At 52.7% G+C, this 14815-nt stretch overlaps 4 protein-coding genes across 4 annotated transcripts; 2 read left to right on the top strand and 2 right to left on the bottom strand.

The window, feature by feature from the left end:
• On the top strand, window positions 1-2671 carry flbA (Developmental regulator flbA; the record flags this gene model as incomplete). Its single annotated transcript, XM_014692909.1, has 3 exons — window positions 1-648; window positions 1095-2432; window positions 2555-2671. 3 exons carry the CDS (start codon window positions 1-3, stop codon window positions 2669-2671), a joined length of 2103 nt encoding a protein of 700 aa, XP_014548395.1.
• A 2124-nt stretch (window positions 2672-4795) lies between these two features.
• G6M90_00g021510 (uncharacterized protein) lies at window positions 4796-5474 on the top strand (the record flags this gene model as incomplete). The annotated part of the gene is made up of 2 exons (XM_014692910.1): window positions 4796-5197; window positions 5259-5474. 2 exons carry the CDS (start codon window positions 4796-4798, stop codon window positions 5472-5474), a joined length of 618 nt encoding a protein of 205 aa, XP_014548396.1.
• Window positions 5475-6240: 766 nt separating this feature from the next.
• Window positions 6241-7035, bottom strand: G6M90_00g021500 (uncharacterized protein; the record flags this gene model as incomplete). Its single annotated transcript, XM_014692911.1, has 1 exon — window positions 6241-7035. The coding sequence occupies one exon, from the start codon at window positions 7033-7035 to the stop codon at window positions 6241-6243; it is 795 nt and encodes a 264-aa protein (XP_014548397.1).
• Window positions 7036-8602: 1567 nt separating this feature from the next.
• On the bottom strand, window positions 8603-13424 carry orc4 (Origin recognition complex subunit 4; the record flags this gene model as incomplete). The annotated part of the gene is made up of 5 exons (XM_014692912.2): window positions 8603-9178; window positions 9253-9681; window positions 9737-9898; window positions 9965-11098; window positions 13350-13424. The coding sequence occupies 5 exons, from the start codon at window positions 13422-13424 to the stop codon at window positions 8603-8605; spliced, it is 2376 nt and encodes a 791-aa protein (XP_014548398.2).
• Window positions 13425-14815: the final 1391 nt, after the last annotated feature.

Here is a 14815-nt window from a genome sequence, read left to right as displayed (position 1 = left end):
ATGGCCGCCCTGTCGCATCGACCTCCGATCGAAGACGACACTCCCTCGCAAGCTTCCAAGACGCATCATCGCAGTCACGATAACCACCACGCGCACCACACCCCGCCATTGAAGCACTACACCTCTGCACCCCGATCATCGACGTCAGACCGCCTGACTGCCGACCTCACCACCCTGCCCGCTTCCTCCCACCACCAGCGACACTCGAGCACTCCGTCCGCAAGTTCCTTTTCCCGATCACAGCGTTCTGCCACCAGTCTTCTCAGCCGAGCCGCTGCCGCCCTGGACAGAACCCAGAACGCATTCGCCGGCATATCTGAACCCGTCATCCGGCCTCGACACTCGAACTCGGCACTGGCTCGTCTCTCTTTGCAATCACTTTCTGCTCCCAGTCCAGAACCCTCAAGCCCAGGCAGAACCGCCGGATCCAAGGCATTTTCTGTCAACGGCCCCTTCGCTCCCGCCCCAAGAGCCCAAATCAAGGTAGTGTCTCCAGCGGCTCAGGCGAACCATCCACCTTCACAGCCATACTCGGAGACAGATCCAAGTCTGCCCGCACCTATCAGAGTAGCGCCGTCTGACAAGAAAATGCATCAAACATCGTCGCGCTTATTGCGCATGACGGACGATGACCGACCTTTCACAAGGGTATGTTTTCTGCAATCCCATGTCCTCGCCATCCCCTCGCTCTTTTTTGCTGCCTTTAACAAGCCCTGGGATTCATCCCTATCATTCTGCTGTACCGGGAGAGGCTTGCATTTCAGAGTTGGAGAGCAATCAGCGGATTGGTTTATCAGGTTGGGTGACGTGCGTTTGCACACCACGAGGCGGGAAGCTCTGTGGGGGTCGCCTCCTTGGTCTTGTTTAAGCGAGACTAGACTCACTCAATCTCTCACTCACTGATGCCAACATCGTCTCACTCAGACCACCTGCTCTGACACTTGAATGGTTCCACTCCAATGCGCAGTGTTGCAGATGCGGATGATTGTTAAAGTGAAATTGGCTGTTGTTTTTTTTGTAAAAAAATTTTTAATTCTCTCTTAAGACATAATTCTTGGCCAAGAAGCTCTTTGCTAATTGTATCCAAAAAACAGGATTTCAAAGATTTATTCGCAACTCTCATTGTCAGCTTGCTGCCTCTTTCTGCACACCGCGTACGGCTGTCAAAAGTTGAATACACCTTCCTCTCAGAAGATGCCATCAATAACCTCGGCTCACTAAAATTCTCACAATCAAATCGAATGCCCGATCCCAAGGACCCTTCTAGAATTGTTACCACGACGACAACAACGACCTTTTCCATGGCCAAGGACATGGCCAGGTCCATCTGCCAACGCTTCGTGGAGGCCCGCTTTATCGAATCAGCAGACGGTAAATACCAGCAAGTGTACAACATGAAGGGATCTGTTTGGCAATTAACTCCAAAGGGCATCACGGTGCTGGATCGCTTCTGTTCCAGGAATGGCATCCAACAGAAGCAGGTTGGCGAATTATCCAATATGAGCTCGGCTCAGTTGGTCATTCTGGAACGTGACCAGCAAACAGACAAGCTTCTACACGATTGGGGGACTATCGAGGTAATATTCCGCCGCTTTGTTGGTGCCGATCGACGCAACGTCAAAACCAGCGTCACTGCCGCCGACTCTGACTCCCTACACGATTATAGGGATGGGCTCACCGGAGTAAAAATGGCAGCAGAGCGGAAGGTGAACGGCAAGGCCTACAGAGACACATTCACCGGCAAAGCCACCACGGACTGGCTGATGGACTGTTCCACAATCGTCGACCGTCGTGAAACCGTCGAGATTGCGTCTCTGTTTGTAGAGTACGACTTGATGGAGCCTGTCGTTCAGGATCGGGCCTTTATGTCACAGAACACTGGATACAACCTGTTTCAGCCAACGAAGCATGCCATCTACCAGCTCACTACCCGTGGTAAAGAGCTAATTAGTGGAAGTGGTTCTAGGGGCCGCGCATCAGAGAGCGAAAATGGTACAGGCTCTCAACGGAATGGCATCACGAGAGATTCCAACACTCAGAGACTAGAGAAGATCCTGAACGATGCTGCTCTGCGCCTTCTTTTCAGGGAAAATTTACGAGAAACCCATTGCGAGGAGAATTTATCATTTTACAAGGACGTTGGCGAATTCGTACGCAGCTGCAAGGATGCCATTCGTCAAGCTCAAAAGGCACCGAACGCGAGCTCCATGGACACCATCAAGGAAATCATGGCTCAAGCCTACGGCATCTACAATGCCTTCTTGGCTCCAGGATCACCCTGTGAACTCAACATCGACCACCAACTCCGCAACAACCTGGCTACTCGCATGACCAAGGCTGTGGGTCAAGACAACACGATGATCGAGACGTTGCAGGAGGTAACGGCTCTGTTCGAGGATGCACAGAATGCAGTTTTCAAGCTGATGGCTAGCGTAAGTCTATCCTTTTCTAGAATCGGTGCCTCTTACCCTTGCGCCCCCGGGGCTCCGTGGCGCGCATGGATCGGCAGGCCCGGCAGACTGTGCTAACGGAGATTTTTTGCCTTTGTTTGCAGGATTCGGTACCGAAATTTCTTCGCAACGCCAAGTACGAGCAGCAACTCAGGAACTACGATCTTGACATGTCGGCCCGCGCACCCGAGCGGAGCCAAAGTCGTTCCAACCGCAAATAAGAAACATTTCTTCTACTGGGCTGAGAATCCGAGGCGGCTGGCCAAAGAGCGGCCCCGAGTCATGCACCATCAATTAAAGTTTATACGCTTGCGTCGAACAGCATTTTCCACCACTCACGAGGCGGCCGTCAATTTCACTTTTTTACATGGTCATTTTGTTTTTATCATGAGATGTTCTAGATTCGAGACCTTATACCTCTGCATCAATCGGTGTTCTTTGCGTTATTTTCGGAAACTATATACTTTTTGCCTCATTTTATGGCCTCATTTATATACAATACCAACACCCATGGGTGTGGATCACCAGGCGCGCAATCCAGAACGAGACGTCAGTCAACGGCATTGAGTGAGCGCAGTGGCCAGTGTTCTGAACTGGCTGGTCAACACTGCTGCCTTTATGCTTTACGTTTGGCATGCTCCCTTTTTTTATTATTATTTTCCCTTCTTAAAACGCCCTTGTTGCGATGGCCTGCGGCATTGGCCTGCGGCATTGGCCTGCGTGGCCTTGTTTTCTGTGTCTCTGTTTGATTGGAAATGAAGACGGCGTTTGGGGGGGGGGCAATTTCACATTTTCTATGATGACAACAATGCGAACATGGATGGCATGCGTTGATATCGCGCCATTTGTGAGGCGTCGGGCCGAGTTGTGGCCACAGTGAGACCAGCGACATGTTCTGGTTGGGCGCATTCAGAATTTTGCCTCGGCGTCGGTCCGTAAATGTCATGGCATATGGGAGACGTGGAACGGCGCAGGACGAGCGGCATTGGCCATGTCATGCAGAAGCCACCAAGCCACCAATACTGCCACTTAACGGTCGGGAGAAGACTTTAAGAGGAGAGGGCGAAACGCAAAACGGCGCAGAGACTCCCCAAAAGGCCAATCAGATGGGACCGGCCTGTCGCCAGTGTCGTTCCCCAACGGCATCCCGAAAGCCGAAGTGGTGGCGGAGTCTTATTCCCTGGGATTCCCCATTCAGGCAAATGTTTGAGATTTCCAAGGCTTTGGATGTATGTACGTCGTACCTAGAAGACGAATGTAAATCATTACGACTCGGGGTCTGAGGTCTGCGGGCACGCTTGGCAGCGAGTAGGCAGCAGACGGTGGGCAGCAGACAGCAGACAGACCGCAGACGGCACGTGGGGGCCGGTACATAGATGATTTATTTTATTAAAAAAAAAAAGAGAGACTGAACAGACGACGTTTGAGCTGTCAGAGTATGAAAGTGCCATGACGTGTTAATAGGTTGGTTGTGTTGGACTTGTGACGATCGCAACTCGTAGTGTGCAGTACTGGACGAATGCATGCACAGTTGCAGCAGCCAACAGGACAGGAGAGCCATTCCCCAAGCAGGTGCAACAGGTGGTGATGGATCGACAAGAGGTGTCTGCGAGGAATGCGAAATGTCTGGTTGCCGCGGGAGCACTGCAGGGCGCGCGAACCGGCTGGCACGCGAGGAGGCTTCCTGATTTGAAAGCGTGTCCAAGTGCCGTGGCCTCTGACAGATGTCGGGATCGCCCAGCTTGGCACGCAGTGCTGTGTGTCACTAGATTGATGGATGTCGCCAGAAGCGACGGGGCGACTGGAATGCCGCGTTGGCCCGGCGCGTGCTCATTGGCCCGGCGGGCAAGCTTCGTCGACCAGTTTGGTTTCTTTTCTTTTCTTTTCTTTTTTGGTGTTTAAGGGGGTGGAATGGCCCTCACAGGACGAGATTTGACTGTTTCACACGAAGACGGTCAGGACAGGACGGACAGACAGACGGCGTGTTTTGTTTCTAGTAAAGTGCCTTTTTGGTGCGCGGTGCCTCGTTTGCATTTTTGGCAGGTGTCTGTTTTCGTAGGCCGGAATTCTGGGCCGCGTGCACAGGAACGAGGCCTGGTTCGGGATGTGAATACAACCAGGAGAAATGGGGGAAAGGGACAGAACCAAGATCCAAACATAAATAGCTGCGCGTCTCTGGCCCTCGAGATGATAGCTCCCTTTGCCTTGTTATTTTGCTCCTGCTCTATCAAGCACACCAGACATTCGTTCTACAACACTCGCTAATTATCTGCCGTTGTTGTTTGCACTAAGCCGCAACAACACAACACTCGCTAGTCCTTATTTTTCTCCCAGAACCCGTCACCATGCAGACCAAGGCACTCATCTTTGCAGCCGCCCTCGTGGGCTCCGTCGTCGGCCAGGCGCCCGCGCCCGCGTCGGTCGAGCTGGGCGCCGGCTCCTCCAAGGCCGCCGCCGCTCACTCGTGGGAGGCGCCGGCTCCGACAGCCAAGCCCGACCACGACTGGGAGCACTCGTCGGCCGCGTCGCACGAGTGGCACCAGGCCTCGTCGGCCGAGGCCCAGCCCTCGTGGGGCTCCTCCGCGGACCGTCACCAAAATGCTACCGTCGTCACCAAGACACAGGTCGTCAGCCGCTACACCACCTACTGCCCTGAGCCTACCACCGTCGAAATCGGCACCAAGACGTACACGGTGACGAAGCCGACCACCCTGACCATTACCGAGTGCCCCTGCACCGTTACCGAGGTATGTTGTTGTTTGTTCCCTCTAATGAGGACGACTTGCTAACCTGGCCTTTTGTATCCAGACGCACAAGAAGCCGCATCCCTCCAAGGAAGCTCCTCCTCCTCACACCAAGGAGATTCCTCCCCCCAAGCCGTCTGTGCAGACTCCCGCCGTTCCCCAGCCCCCTCCCCCTGCTGCCACGACGGGCGTCGTCGTCGCCGGCGCCGACGGCCTCACCGCCGCGTACGGCTTCGCCATGGCTGCCGCTGGTCTCGTCGGTGGTGTTTTCGCCTTGTAAGCCCGGTCATAGACACTTAGGGCGGGGTGGCATGAGCCGCCCTTTTTTTCTTTTCTTTTTTCCTCCCTTGCGCAAAAGGGGGCAGGCCTACTTGTCCAATGATGAGGGTCTTTTTTGGGTTGTAATTTCTTAGACGAGGGTTTTTAATCTTTTTTTTTTTTTGAGAGTGGTTCTACGTAATATAGTGCGGTTGACTGGATCATGAGGCGACTTTGGAGGACTTGGATTTGCTCCCTGCGCCGACTTGTCAGCCGGAGTTGTTTTATGGGTGGTTGCTGTTGTACTTCCATTATAGCATTGCATAGGGGGGCTTGTTCGCGAGCCGGGCGGTGCTTTGGATGCCCTGCCGGGTTCGTGAGCGCCCTTGAATATACGACTTGCTAAATCCATCCGTCTGTCCGGGGAGTCAAGTGTCGACTGCTTGATGGACTGTAACTTTATCGTCGATGTCTCAAATGTCTCTTCTATTAAAAAAAAAAGTAAAGAAAAAAGAAAGGCTTTTTTATTTCTTGGTAGTTTATTGATGCAATTATTAACACGGGTATATAGGTGTTGCCACAATGTAAAACAACCATGGCATCGGTGGCTTCAGGTTTCTAATGACCCCTGACTTTGTATTCGCAGATATTATTATAACTGGCTTTCCAATCAACGAATTGGCAACCCCGGAGAATAGACCGGACAGGGTTCAGGGTTCTGTTGGCGGCTTTCGTCGCAAGCGCTAACTGGAGGAGCCAAACATGTATACTTGCGCAGCAGCGCATATTTATTGAAGCTCGGCGGCCTGTGGTTCGCGCTGCGCAAGAGGGTCATATGAAGGCAGCGGCTTCGAATCGTACAACTCGGCCGGCGGCGTGGGCGGCAACGGCCGATCATTGAACGGGTTCGTGCCGCTTGCCAAGGCCGGGGTGCTCACATTCCTGCTATGCCCGTGGAAGCGATTATCACGCTGCCAGGAGAAGCCCGGCAGTGTGGTTTGCGCATTCCGGGGCTGCTGCTGCTGCTGCTGCTGCAACGTCGTCGTCGAGCTCTCGCTGCTCGTCTGGCCCTTGGCGACACGATGTAGGCGGTCGACCAGGGAAGAGTGGCTCTTCTTGATGGTCTTCTTGACAAAACTGGCCATGAAAATATTACACCGCAGGTCCACGTCCTCCCTCAGGTACAAGCCCGTCGTGGGGGCGCCGAGCCCCAACTCCATGGGCTCCAGAGGCTCGCCGGGCATGGAACCCCCGATGGACCACTTGGAGCGGGTTTCGACGCCCATGGGCGCGTAGCAGTGCGTCTGGATGCCGCGCGGCAAGTCGTGAAAGGCGGCCGTGTAGGTGACGTCGCTGGAGGCGAGACCGCCGGGTAGGTACGACACCTTGTCGGTGAGAGAGTACCACACACAGCTGAGTTCTTCGTCGGGCGCGTGGCGGGGTGGTGGAATGCGGTGCCGGTCCTTGATGAGCGGGTTGAGATCGATCATTTGGAGGTGGTCATGGAGGAAGGCGACTGCGGCATCGCGGGTGAGGCCCAAGGGGAGGGGGGTGACGGTTGTGAAGACGGTTCGTTTGGACATGGTTGCTGGGCGAGTGCGCTCAACTCTATCTCAAGTCTCGGTTTAGGTCGGTAGGGTTTTGTAGCCAGTGGCGGGTGCTGTTGACGATGATGATGCCAACGACGTCGGATAGCAAAAGGCAGATGCAACTCCGTTACGGGCGTTCAACCCAAAGCAAAGACTGATGCCGTCGTCTGGGTGTTCCGGTACAGGGGCTGCCCAGCAAGAACTTCAACAGCACAGGCGCAGGCACAGGCAGCATCTGGCCGGTCTGCGATGGGGGGCGACGAGGACACCGGCAATCATGTATGGGAATGAAAATGAGCCGCAACCAGTCGCAAGGGCAAGGATGGTGTTTTGAAGCCGCCAGGCCGCATGAGGCTTCTCAGCGTCTCAGCGTTGCAGAGTTGCAGAGTTGCAGAGTCTCAGCCCCCTGCATTGACCTTGATGCGACCAGACCAGCCGGTTAGTTGATGGCTGACTACTTACCCGTGCAAGTACCCGGAGCAGGTCGCAGCACCAGACTCCAGCCTCGAGCGCTCGCAGCGTCCAAGCCTGGACCCGAGCGCCACGTGCGTGTCAACGTTGGGTGGGTTACCCCAACATTGAGCAAGGACTCAGGAGGAGGGCGAGGGCGCGGGCGTGTCTTGGGAAATGCACCTCATTCGTCCCGCTGACTGTCTGGTGTCGATTTCGCGTCCGGCACTTGGCCGTCGTCGTCTTCTTCCGGCCAAGGAGAAGACGCAAATCACTCACCCCAAACGACCAGCTCCGTACCATTGTAGCAGACGAGCAGAGGCGAGGAGAGGATAGTGCCGGGATCTGCACCCCAGGGCTGGCCGGCAAAGAAGGGATCCCAGGGCTTGGCACAGATCAATTCCATCAATTGGATCTCACATGCAGCCAGGCGGCCAGCTGCTGGTTGGCTGGGGTCCCCGAAATGCCGTCCATGGTCCACGTCGGTGTCTGGTACTATTCTTAGGGGACACTGCCCTTCTGCACGCACGGCGCACCTGACAGCATGCATGTGGTGTCTGGTTCGGCTCCCCCGTTTCCAGCCCTGCAGCACCAGGGCTCCCCTAAACCGGAGACATGAGTGGCGCCGGCTCGGAGCCGCAGCAATCCGTGGTAGTACTACCAGACTAACATGCAGTGAGTAGTAATAACTGGCACCTACTTCCGAACGTACCAAACGAAGCCCAGCCCGGCCCAACAATTGTACCACCTCATTCATTAACAAGGACAGCCTGGTTGGTGCAGTCCACGTGTGCCGACCTTCAATGCTGCTGAAAATGAACGAGCCAGCATTGAACAGCTGTGCCGGTTGTGGTCATCGAGCCGACAGACAATTAGTATCAACTAGCACGTACTTGACGGGTATAAGAATTACCAGTTGACCTGGTGCCTGCTACCGGGTAGGTAGGATAAACGAGAGCCAAAAAGTCAACTACAGCCCGCCCATATCTATGCCCTGGTTGTATGCTCCCACCAGACTACATGCAATGCTATCATCAATGCCACGTTAACGCCTATGATACATCATGTCCCATTTAGTGCCACCTGCCTCGAAGAACCACCGAAACATGCCTCATATCTCCCGGCACCATCTTGCCAGGGTCGTGCTCAGCTTGACTGCCGTCGGAATCTCCTCCAGCGCAACATCAACTTTCCACATTTTGCTGTCCAGCCCTCCATGTCCGAGGGACCTGCTGCCGCCGATTCCAGCAGGCACCAACAATCCCAGCGCAATCAACCTCTCCCAGGCCACTCCTGCAACACCGCGGCTCCATGCCCTCGCGCTGCCGCCCATGGCCAGCATGCCCGCCGTCGACGATTGGACTCGTTGTTTGCCCACCAGCGAGCTGTACTCGTCGTATGCCATGGCGAAATTGACCGTGTCCGTGTGCGCCACAATGTCTAACCTCGCCGCGGCGATGAGTAGTCCCAGCTCAAGATACGACAAGGTGGACAGCAATTGCATCCGTGAGTCTGGGGGAGCCAACGAAGTCGTCGGCGACAATGCTGTCGGGCTGTTCATTGTGAGGTTCCTTGACGAGAGCGAAGAAAGAGGCCATATCCATTCCGTAAAGAAGGCCGCCGCAGACTTTGTTGTAAAGTAATGATATTGTAGCAAGTGTTGGAATTGCCGTTGCTTGTAGAGCTCCTGCCAATCTGTCAGCCTGACCTCGGTGAAAAAAGAAAAAAGAAAGCCCAAGGTCACGCTGAGATGAACTTTACCTCTATCTTTTGAGTCCAATATTTATGAAACTCAATGTGGCCCTCCGTGTGAACATCTACACCTTCGCTCTCAACATCAGGTTTGTCAATCATAAGGCCTTGGCGACAAATCTGCCAGAATGCCGGCAGAGATTTGGGTGGAGCGAGATACACGTAGCGGTGGCTAAAACGACTCTTGACTCTCTTCTCAAGCATATCTACTACGCCGATACGAGTGGTGCAACCCAAAACGGCAATCGGAGCCTTGCGAGACTGCGCAATGTCGTAAAGATTATACAGTAAGGTCTGTCTGGGATGGGACGCAAACATGTCAAACTCGTCAATGACGAATACCACCGACTGAGATGTGAGGTTTTCGTCGGTGCCCATAATTTCGGATGGGTGCGAGAGCAGAGCCAGAAGTGATGCCATCGTATCTGCGTAGTTTATCTGCACTCTGTATTAGCAGTTGACTTTGGCAATGCATGTTATGTTGTTAGCGTACCCGGTTCAGTAGGTCGTCTTCAACCTCCATCTCCTTTCCAAGCTGTCGCCAAATTTCCTTCAGGGCCAACTTGTCATCAGTGTGGATGAACCCATTGAGCCGTACTACGTGAAACTCATGCCCGTGTTCCTTTGATAGGTCAACTATGATGTTTTCCACCAACTGCACATCGTTCATCGTTAGTACACTCTCCATACGCCGCATAATCCATCATCATTTATTTCTTACCGTCGTCTTGCCAGAGCCACGTGGTCCAATGACCAACATTGAGTTACCCTCTCCCGCCACGACAGTTTGTTCAATAAGCTGCCTAACCTTCTCATACGGCTCCTCCTGCCCGAACATCCGTATCCGCCGCCGTCCCGAGCATCGGTCCAAGAGCACACGCTGAAACCCTCGCAGATGATGATCCAGGTTCGGTATGTCGGGCACCTCGACCGGATATGAAGGTTCGTTCGTTTTGGGGGTGGGCTCGCCTGGCGCCTTGAGCACATCTTCCTGAGAGCAAGATTTGCACAACCAGTCGCCTTCGGGGACCTCTTTGATATCGTAGCATTGCTGATGCACGGCAAAATCGCAATTGTCGCAGAGTATAATCTCGTTTGGCGCTATTGAGTCTGGCTTGTAACACATCTCGCAGACTATACCGTCGTCCTCTTGCTGTGCCATTTGCGCTTTGATCGCTTTTGGTTTTCTTGCGGTCGAGGTCTTGGGTAAATCATCAAAGTATACTTCGCCATTGGTACCCCCGTTAAAGGTGACGTTTTTGCGTGGCCGGCCTCGTTTCTTGGTTGGTGTAAGAATGCCCTTTGGCGGCAGTGCTTTGTTGCCAGCGATAGAGCCCGGCTTCTGGGCGGATGCTGTCGCCTCCTTGGGCTGGTAGACAGACGCGGGCGGCAATGGACCCTGATACCTATTTCCCATCACGGCTTGCTTGACTGGGCGCTTTGGAACAGTACATTTCTTTGATTCGGGGAGATCGCCATTGTCCCATATTGTTCCTCTCAATGCTGCTATCTTGATGGCGGGCCGTTTCATCGGTGACGAAGCTGGATGAGCAGCAGCAGCGGGAGCAGCGGGAGCAGCTGGGCTGAGCAAACGACCATTTTTGTTGGTGCTGAGGAGAGGCTTGGGTTGGGTCGAAGTAGCCGGCAAAGATGGTTCGGTGCCATTGACCTCTTTCCGAGACTGGCGGGCGGCCCCAAAAACGCCCGAGATAGCTGAGGCAATGGCTTTAAGGGCTTTGGGGGTCGAGGGTGAGCCAGCTGCTGCATCATCCAACTTTCTCCTCTTGATCGGGTCGGGTATTATATCATTTTCGATGTCGTCCACCGATCGCTTTCGGCCAGTCGGGGTAACATCCTGATCCATCACCAAGTCAGCTATGAGCTGAAATGCAAAGCTCGTAGGCGATAGTTGATACGACGGTGTTCTGGTTGATTAACCGCCTCCTCTGGCATGTCGTCAGATGAGGGAGGTCATTTGGCGCGTCAATTGACTTGGGCGAGACGCGTTGAGCGCGAAGCCGATTGGCAAGGCGCTGTCTGATCCACCAGACCACTGAATCGGGGACCCACAGAGTGGCTGGCCCAACTGTGGCTCCAGGCCTGTTTCTTCAAAGGTCAACTCAAGTGCTAGGACATGAAAGGTGCTGTGGTTGCAATGCAATGTTGAATAACGGTGATGCGGATATAAAAAAGTTCCCAGATGACGAGGAAGATCCTCCTACAACTGATCGCTCTCGTAAACGTCAAGCTACGAGAAACAAAGCCCCAAACGCCAACTCATCAACGTCTAGCCGCCATCGATAACGAATCGTCATACGCCATCTAATGGATCAGTCACCTCAGTCTGCTCGGGACACTCTAAAGGCACGACTTCCAAACCAAATACACAATCATCAAAGGGTTTGATGATGCTGCATCTATAGAATGAGCTGACGGCGTTGAGTTTGACGATATACAGCAACTCAAAGAACAGCCAAAGACACTTGCCAAGCTTCCTTATAAGATTCTTCTCATTATGGCAGCGGTGGGAGTTACGCCCCCTCACAGTTGGAATATCTCCTGGGTATAACCATCTTGGGCTCTTGAGAAAACGGGCCACGGTTTAGAAACAGTGCTGACATGTGAGCTCGTAGTCTGTTGTGGCTCACCTGGTTCCTTGCGGCATCGTATGATGTGCAATTTGTAACAGATAGTATATTTGGCATGTTGAATGCAGTCATTTTACGACATTCGCGACATCACACTGGTCAAAATGAACTTTGCAGAACGTACAGCGAGACACAAGATATAGATGTATTCTCCAAGAACGAGGATGCGTTTTTTACCTTTGTCACATCTGTCCAAAGCATCATAGAATCCACGACAAAAAAACCCTTTCCAAGTCTTTGGAATCGACGTCGTCAAGGACGTCATTCAGCCGACCAGAAAATCACAACAGGGAATATAAATGCTGGCATGCTTCAAAACAAGGTTGCCAATAAGACGTGGCGGCGTCATCGGCTTGTGGTACATATACTGATAACATATGACATCTAGCATACTCCTTGTTGTGCCATATCAGTTCAAAAACTCTTTCTCATCAATTGCTAATGAAAAATATTCTGCAGTTTGCTTACGGGTCCATTGCCGCAGGGTGCTGCCTCTTTCTAATGGCCATCCTATCTATAACATCTCTCCCGACTCGATGGAAACCTTGGCCAATCCTACGTCTCATTATACTCATCACCCCGGCCCTGGGAACGGGTCTCATTTTTATTCTTCCATGGTTCAATTCGCCGTCCGAGGAACTTGATGCTTCCCATCTTTGCTGTCTACACCGCTGTTCTCATTCTCACCCATATTGGCGGTAACGGAGAAAGCTTCAAGCGGGCGGGGACTTTTTTTCTCACTCAAAAAGAAGCAGTCGTACGAACCTGTTGATGTACTTATGATGCCTAGCAACGACTGGGTGGTGCGGATCAAAAGCCGGATGTTCAAAACTGCTCAAGCTTACCGTACGAGATGCACCGACTGGGGGAGCTCGGTGCTGTTTGTAATAGAAATGAAAGGTCACCTTCCCATTATGACCCCCTCAAGGAGTCCAAGGAATACAAAGGCGCCTCCCACATTTGAGCTGGACCTCAGAGGGACAATGAAGAGGTTGAAGCTGTTTAGATTGGCGTTTCCTGAGAAGCAGAGAAACCTTATTTTAATAACTCTCATAGGACTTAGCCTGGCGTTGGTGTACGAGATTAAAAAAAGACGACGAATTATCCCGGGAAGGAATGGAAATGGATCAGAGCATAACGATTGGCAGCAGTACGGCTTTTGGACCACCAAAAAATCTGTGTTTTTTTTTTCTATATAAAGACAGTGATATTGAACTTATGATACAAGGAAAGAGATATTTTCAACCTAATAAAGGCCCCCGGTTAGCTCTGTGCTGGTACGCGTCTCACTGGTATCTCTCAGAGTAGACCTGGCTCTCCTTCGCCCGTGGTAGACACACAGTCCTGTCCCGCCGCTTTTATGTCGAATATTGGCAGGGCAAAGAGGACTGCTTGGCAAGTGCTCCGGTACATCGAATACAAAGTCCTCAGCGGATGGCTGCTGATGCTGCTGCTTACGGCGTTTGCTGCGCGGAGGCATTGGATCAAACCATTCTCGAGGCTGAGAGGAGAAACTGCTGCGTTGATAGCCATGGTGAGGGCTTGAATGGGCGGAAGATTGCGTTGGAGATGGACTGCTAGTTGAATTATGATCTGGAGGCGTCATCGAGGTGAAGAAACCCCTGGGCTTTCCGTCCGCCGTGTCCTTGTCCAGAGGCGGTGTGCTGACTCGAATAGCTTCCTGAAACCTTGTTAAATGTGATGAACTATGACTATAGCGTTGCAGACCAACAACAGCGGATGTGTACTTACTCCTCCAGGAAATTGACTATTTGCGGACCGGAAACTATCTGAGAAGCTGTGGGTTTGGTCCTATTCGTGCGTATTTGCAAGTAGAGAAAGGCATGAACTTACTGTTGGTGCTAAGGAACATTCCTGACCCGTATTTACGGGTATTTTTGGATCCTCGTCTCGAGGAGTTTGGAGTTGCACATAATGACTGGTGAGAATGCTTCGGATGCGAGGAAGCCCGACCAAAGAACTTGTGACTGAGCTTCGAGTGCGCAACTTCTTCCTTGAACCAAGTACCAGTCTTGCCAAGACTGTGTGACCAAGCAGACATCCACGGGAGACGAGCACATGTGACGCTACTGTTTTCTGGTTTGTGGTCGTCATTAGGGCCTTCTTCCATCTGTACCTTTAGTGAGTTAATGCTATTCAAGCGTAGACTTCTTGTGTTATATCACCAACCGTATTATGCTCCAATGGTATGTTGTCGAGGCGTAACTCATCCTGTTGTTCAGAGTAGTCACTTCTTTTGGATATTCGTAATCTTTTGGAACTTTGAGACCGAATAGACGGAGTATGAGGTGCCATCTGGGGACGCAATACATCAAAGATCGGGCCAGGGGTATTTTCATTCCCTTGCCAATTCACTCTAGACTCATTCGAATTTGGCGATACTCTGACACTTTCATCGGACCCAGTAGCCAAAGTCTTGCCTACTGGATGTTGTAAAGATAAGACATGGGCAGACTCAGAAAGGTACGGGCTGGGGGCTTGCTGAGCGCCAGTGGTGTCAAATTTGGATAATGGTGATGACACCGATGCCGTGGGAGACGCGTATGATGCATCTCTTCCGTCCGTCTCGCTTGTGGACTTGGGTGATCGTGATTTCCACCTCCAAAACCGAGAGCTCGCATTACTCTTCGTCCGTGGTGCGGCTGCAGGCTGTCTCTCTGCCCAGTAGCCCTCTGGGAACCACACCTATTCGTATCCCTCTCGAGCTGGACGTGGCGGGTCTACACCAAAGACAATGGGGGGGTTGCAGCTCTTGAATAAATACGGTAGTACAAATGGCGAGGCGGCAGAGGAAGATGATCCTGTATTCGCTCTATCGTCAAGCATGGTACTGCGCCATCCTTCTCCTCGAGCATCTCTAGGCCCGGGGGGTTGTGTTGGAAAGGTAAGATAGAATAATGGCG

This window comes from Metarhizium brunneum, chromosome 1 (assembly GCF_013426205.1).
Source record: "Metarhizium brunneum chromosome 1, complete sequence".
NCBI classification, from domain to species: Eukaryota; Fungi; Ascomycota; class Sordariomycetes; order Hypocreales; family Clavicipitaceae; genus Metarhizium; species Metarhizium brunneum.
Note: the sequence above shows the minus strand (reverse complement) of the source record. Positions and strands in the feature narration are given on the sequence as shown.